The 7,500-nt window shown below is 36.1% G+C and overlaps 1 protein-coding gene across 4 annotated transcripts in view; it reads left to right on the top strand.

Moving 5' to 3' along the window:
• The window catches only part of LOC125030798 (retinol-binding protein pinta-like), a gene marked incomplete at its 5' end in the record, with an annotated part of 18,520 nt that extends 16,689 nt beyond the window's left edge, over positions 1–1,831 (top strand). For all 4 annotated transcript variants that reach the window (XM_047621101.1, XM_047621099.1, XM_047621100.1 and 1 more), the window contains 1 exon segment: positions 1,331–1,831. In XM_047621101.1, coding sequence (XP_047477057.1) covers positions 1,331–1,482 — 152 coding nt within the window.
• Positions 1,832–7,500: the final 5,669 nt, after the last annotated feature.

The raw sequence follows: 7,500 nt of genomic DNA, 5'->3' as shown, positions 1-7,500 counted from the left end.
TGTATGTGAAAGTGTGGGCCCGGGAAAGGAAAGGCCTTTGAGACTGCTAGTCCTTAGAGAATGAATCCTTTGAGTGAAAGTGTGGGCCCGGGAAGGTATCTTATCTTCTGTCTATCACGTACCAAGACTTATCATGTACGTTTTCCTTCGTGATTATGTATTTTCTCCCTTTTTATTTTTTCTCCTGCAATTCTTGCTTTTCTCTTCCATGTTTCCATTTCCTCAAAGTCCACATATTTCTCCTGGATTCCATTTGTCCTCAAACTCTCTCTCAGCGTTCTCTCGCGATTAACTGTACCTCTGATATAAAGTCTCTGTTTCTCTCTTATTTCTTCTTCTTCAAACTCCTCTTCTCCTTTCTCCTTCTAGGCTATAGGTCCTCAAATGCTTTTCCTCTTTCCTATAAAGGCTTCTGAGAATCTCTCTTCTGTGGTTTCTCATAGTCTTCTTCTCCTTCTCTCTATTTCCTTCTAGACTGCAGATCCTCAAGATTGAAAACCGCCCTCCTGTGGTTTCTCATAATCTTCCTGTTTTTTCTCTTGTAGGCCTAAAGTTCCCTAATTTTCTTTTCCATGTTCGTTCAAGAAATTATCCCTCTCTATTTTCTTCCTCTCCAAGTCCTGATGACGCCTTTCTTTCTCTCTCCTGCAAACAAGTTCCTGTAACATCGGTTTTTCCTCCAGTAGACTGAAGTCCCTATAAACTTTCTTTTTTTTCCGCCTGTGAAGTCTCACACGCCTTCCTGCAAGTCGTGAAGTCGCCCCTCTCTCCGTATAGGATCTCAAGACGCTTCTCTTTCTCTCTTCTGCAGATTTTAATTCCTGTAACCTCTCCTTTCCCCCCTTTCTCTTGCGAATTTTCACACGCCCCTCCCGCTTATCCTCTCTCCATAGATGCCCTCAAGCCTTAATCTCCTGTAACCTTTCTTTTTCCGTCTACCTCCTGCGAATTATCACGCCCCTCCCCGTCTCCCCATAATGTCCTAGAACACTACCCCATCTCTCACCCACACACAAAGTCCCTGTAACATCCCCTCCTCCGTCTATTTCCTATCCTCCGTCTATTCTCACGCGTCCCTCCCTTTCTCCCCCTCTCCTTACATGTCCTCGAACACTTCCCCATCTCCCTCCTTTCCTTCTCCGTCTATCTCCTCCGAATACTCACACGCCCCCCCCCCCCCCCCCCCTCCTATCCTCCGTCTATTCTCACGCGTCCCTCCCTTTCTCCCCCTCTCCTTACATGTCCTCGAACACTTCCCCATCTCCCTCCTTTCCTCCGTCTATCTCCTCCGATTTCTCACACGCCCCCCCCCCCCTTCCTTGGCCAACAGACTACTGGCTCCAGCGCGTGGACGCCCGTCGGGACTGGCTTCTGGAGGACGAGAAGTACGGCGTGGACGAGTCGAAGCGCCCCGGGAAGGCCAAGACGTCCGCCGACCTCTTCGGGATCGAGGGCTCCTTCAGGAAGCTCAACGTAGACTGAGGATGGTTGGAGGAGGAGGCTGTGAACAGGAGGGAAGTCTTCCGCTGGTTAAGGAGCCCTTGGGAAATGTGAGGAGGGGATAATTCTGTTATTGATTAAAAGGTGTTTTGAGGAGCTCGATAAAATTACGTAAATGATTCTTTGATATAAATAAGATTCATACTTACGCATATATATATATATATATATATATATATATATGTATATAAATAAATATATATATATATATATATATATATATATATATATATATATATATACACACATATATATAAAGTCAGCTCATCACTGTAAAATCTAACACATTACGTGCTTCTACCGCCCGTGAAAATAAAACTTAACAATAATGCATTTACCTTTTATTATCCTCAAAAGCAAGGTTGAATTAATGTCAACTGGATTACGGACATGATGACAAAAATATATTTTATTCCCTTGTATAAGCAAAGGGAATGGTTACTAGAATTTATCATTTAGAAATCAAATAAAATTACGGTAATATATATACATCTACATACGTTTCATTCAAAGGATTAAATGTCAGTGAATCGTGGAAATAGCTAACTTGTTATTGGCATCAACCGAAAATATAATATTTATGTTACCCCAAGAAAGAGAAAGTGTTAAGTTAACGTTATTCACAAAAAACGTAAAATATGATATGGGAAACTATTATATATGTACGATACTGTAATATAAATGCTGATACAAAGTTTGGCATACGTGGAGGATTTTGAATAAAGAATTCGCTTGATTAGCGAATATTTACGTACACACACACACACACACACACACACACACACACACACACACACACACACACACACAGACGCACACACATACACAGACGCACACACACACACAAACCGATATACATATATACATGCATACACACACACTCACACACAGACACACACACACACACACACACACACACACACACACACACACACACACACACACACACACACACACACACACACACACACACACACACACACACACACACACACACATATATATATACATATATATATATATATATATATATATATATATATATATATATATATAAATATATATATGTGTGTGTGTGTGTGAAAAGCTTTCACTGTTGTTATCGGATTACAGATTCGTACGATGCTAAGTCCAATTGTTTTCAAAAACGGCGAGGAACTCTTGACGTTCGACGTGACGTTATTTTTCAATTGTTACTTAAGGCTACATTTCCTTTTATCTTTGTGTCCGTGCTATGGATATTTAATTTCACTGCCCAGATTTAACCCCGGGTCCTGAGCTTCCTTCGGACGACCAGCCTCCAGTCTATGTTTATAATGAATGACATTCCCCAGATAAGATCAGGAGGCGGGGTCATCCCTCACCAACCATCTCAGTTTTGTCTTTATTCAGCATCCTTATCATCAGCATCCTTGACCTACAACTCCTAGAGGAAAGCAAGATGGTCTCTGTTGATAATCTTGAAATCCTCGCCACTCGTTGGACTACATGAGGACTACTATGGTCTGGGCTTCGTGGTTGAAGGATGCTGCGGAGTCGGACGGGTTCAAGGCTTCGTGTCCAAGACCTGGGGCCTGGTGTGCTTTCAGTCCCTTGGGGTGTGGGGAGACTGTGCGTAGGTGTTTGATCATATCCTCTTTTATTTCTAAAAAAAAAAAAAAAAAGCTAATGAGGCGAATTCTCTGTTTAAAAACTCATATGTCATATACATTACATTTGCAGTTCTAGTATAGTGCCAAATATAAACAATGCTTTCCTTACGTCATCCAGATACCTTTGGACATGTATGCAAAAGTCTCAAGATGCCTTAAACATGATTATAAACACTTTGTCTCTCTTGGAGCGAGTGACAAGGCTTCATATATTTGGGTTCTGTACAATGTCTCTTTGCTACAAATAGAGGCTGTTGCCCGTATATCCCAGAAGGGAAGACTTGTGGTTTTCCAGAAGAATTCAAGGGCAGCTATTGACAACCTGCAGCAAAGCATGTCCAACGACAGTGCCATCTGATCATTATTCTCACCATCACCCAGTGAATTCTCAGTCAGGGCCATTCTTAAATAGGTCTCTAGCCACACTGGAATATATGAACTTGCAAATCGATTTAAAAAACTTAACAGGGAGCAATTCCTTCCAAGTCGAGAACCATTAAGACAGAGCGCAGCTTAGTGATATGCTGGTTTCCACAGAGAGAAAGCAAGAACCTTCCCCTCAGCCAAGGGTTACTTAGACACCACACAGTATGAACCACTGCCACTCTCTGCGATGAGATCAAGAAAATACCGAAGTGCTTCTTCGCCAACTGAAGACGGAGATACCATGTGCATGATAAATCATAGAAACCAATGACTATGAAGAACACTATTGCAAGCACTGTTGTCAGCACTAGACCCCTGAAGTGTGAGCACACATGCTTCCTCAGTGCCCTTTCCCCCTCCCCCCTTTCCCCATGACCTCTGCTGCTTGCCACGTGAGACGGCTATACGTGACTCCTACCCTATAGAAGCTGGAAACACAGAGGCAACCTTGATAAGCTTTCATTACGATAATCAGATTAAGTAACTGGAAACAAAGGACGTACCATACTGAATTCAATCCGGCTAAATCCTGAAAAATCCTAAATTGAACTGAACTGAATAACTCTGAAATGTGAAAACGAGTTAAGCGACCAAGAACTACTGTGATGTATTCACGAAGTAATCTAAATTATGAGGCAAGAAGAGCTTATTTATGAAGGGATACTGTTACTGTTGCTGTGGAAAAATAATGAAGATTCCTTTATTCCAGAACTTTCATGTTAAATGTTCTAGCGAGATATTTACTCTGTTATAAGGACTAGTTGAAAAGAAAATGTTATTTTTTGTAAGAGACTTCATTTTTATTGTTACTGTCATTGTTTTGTTGTTGATACTGATATTATCATGATGGTGGTGATGATGATGATAATAATAACGATATTGATAATAATTATGATATTGATAATAATAATGATATTGATAATAATAATGATAATGATAATTATTATCATAATTAATATCATTTATATTTTTATCATTATTATTCTTGTTGTTATGGTTATGGTGAAAACAATAATGATATGATAATAATAAAGATAATGGTAATAATGAAATAATGACAATCATGATAATGATAATAATGATTATAATGAAAATGATGATAATGATGATGACAATAATAATGATGATAACAAGAACAATTCTAATGAGACTACTACTAATAATAATGATAATGATGATAAGAATGATAAGGATAATAACAATATTAATTATGATAATAATAATAATAATAATAATAATAAAGATTATAATAGTAATAATAATAATAATGATAATAATAATGATAATACAAATCATAATAGTAATGATAATAATAATAATAATAATAATAATAATAATAATAATAATAATAATGATGATAATATAATAACAGTAATAATGAAAATGAAAATGAAAACGATGATGATAATGATTATAATAGTAATAATAATAATAATGATAATAATAATGATAATAAAAATCATAATAGTAATGATAATAATAATAATAATATTAATAATAATGATGATAATATAATAACAGTAATAATGAAAATTAAAATGAAAACGATGATGATAATGATAATGGTAATAAATGTCATTATCATCATTATTAATATTGTTATCATTTTCAATATTATTATTGTAAGTATTATTATTATTATTATCATTGTCATTGTTGTTGTTCTTATTATTTTTATTATGACTTTCATTATCATCATAGTTATTATTAGTAGTATTATCATTATTATCATTATTATCATTATTATCATTATTATCATTATTATCACTGTTTTATTATTATTAATATTATTAGTAGTATTGTTATTATTATCATTATTATTATTAGTAGTAGTAGTAGTAGTAGTAGCAGTAGTAGTATCATTATTATAGTAATTATTATTATTGTTATTATCATCATCATCATCATCATCTCCATCATCATAATCATTATCATTATTGTTATCATTACATTTTTTTTTATATCACCCTCATTATTATATTCATTATCATTGATATTATCATTTCTTTTATTATTACTATTGTATTTTTATTGCTATTTTTTATTTCTATTAGTATTATTGTTATTATTGCCATCACTATTACAGTTATCAATGTTATTATTATTAACATTATTATTGATATAATTATCATTATATCATTATCATCACTGGTATTATCATTGTTATTATTGTTATTATCATTGGTGTTAGTGATATTACCAACATTATCATTACTGTTATTGTTATCATTATCGATGTTTTTGTTGTTCTTGTTATCATTATCCTTATCAATCACCTTATCATCAGTGCCAAATGTACCACTACAAGCAACATTATAATAAACAGGAAACATGCATTATCAACGTAGCTTAAGTGTGTGGTGGTATTTTCGGAAATTATTTCGTAAAGTTTGGAGTCATTATCATCATCTTTATTATTTTTAACGCTATTATTATTATTATTATTATTATTATTATTATTATTATTATTATTATTATTATTAATACCATTATCATTACTATTATTATTATTATTATTATTATTATTATTTTCATTATTATTATTATTATTATTATTATTATTATTATTATTATTATCATTATTATCATTATTATTATCATGATTATTATTGTTATTATTATTATTATTACTATTATTATTGTCATTTTTGTCATTATCATTATCATTGTTATTGATGTTATTTTTATTATTATTGTTATTATTATTATTGTTATCATTATAATTTTTATTGTTATTATTATTATCATTATTATTGTCATTATTATTACTATTATTATTACTATTATCAAACTAAAGATATTTTTTGTAATGCTGTTTTCCACAAAAGTGCGTGATGATGACAAAAACACACAAACACACAAACACACACACAAACACACACACACACACACACAGACATACACTCAGAAAAAACACACACAAACAGGAGTAAAGAGACACAGGCACAGATAACTCATCTCTTGTACTTCCCTTATAGGCACAGGGAAGGCCAATAACAGGAATAGAGATAAGATAACACGTGTAAACAAAGGTCAAGAGAAATGTAAATGGAGGTCCTTGTCCACTGAGTGAAGGCATACATACATACATACACAGTCATACATATACATACACACACACTCATACATATATATATACACACACACACACACACACACACACAATTACATACATACACACATACACACTCATATACTTACACACGCACACACACACACACACACACACACGCGCACATACACACACACACACACACACGCCGGATAGCCAAAGACAACAAAGCCAAAGCCAAGTAGTTAGTTCGCGCGTCCTGAGGGAATCCTTCTCCGGGGTCCTTCACCTCCCCCCCCCCTTTCCCAGTATCCTGTCCCCTCTGGCTCTCCCTTTCCTAGCTCCCCTTCACTCCATCTCTCTCCTTCCCTCCTCCATCTTCTCCTTCTCTGCATACCTCTTCCATTCCCCGCCCCTCCTCCCTATCATACTTTCTTTCTCTCTCTTTCCTCCAGTTCTCCCCTTTCTGTGATTCTCTCCTTTCCTCCCCCTATCCCCCTTTCTCTCACTCCCCTATTTCCTCCCCATCTCCCCTTTCCCTCATCCCTTTCCTTCCTCCCTCCTCTTCCCTTGTCTTCACTCTCCTTAACATCTTCACTCTCCTTTCTCATTCCCCACCTCCCTTTCCTCTCCATCTTCCCTTTCTCTCACTTCTTCCTTTCCTCCTCACACTCCCCTTTCCCTCTCTACTCTTACCTTCCTCCTTCCACCCTCTCCCGACTCCCTACCCTTTCCTCCTCATCTCCCTTTCCCCCTTCACCTCTCCTCCCCACCTCCCTCTCTACCCTCTACCCCACCACCCTCTCCTCTCCTCCCCACCTCCCTCTCCCTCTCTACCCCACCTCCCTCTCCCCTCTACCCCACCACCCT

The sequence above is a fragment of the Penaeus chinensis genome, chromosome 11 (assembly GCF_019202785.1).
Source record: "Penaeus chinensis breed Huanghai No. 1 chromosome 11, ASM1920278v2, whole genome shotgun sequence".
Taxonomy (NCBI): Eukaryota; Metazoa; Arthropoda; class Malacostraca; order Decapoda; family Penaeidae; genus Penaeus; species Penaeus chinensis.
The sequence above is the reverse complement of the archived record's forward strand: the minus strand, read 5'-3'. Positions and strand labels throughout refer to the sequence as shown.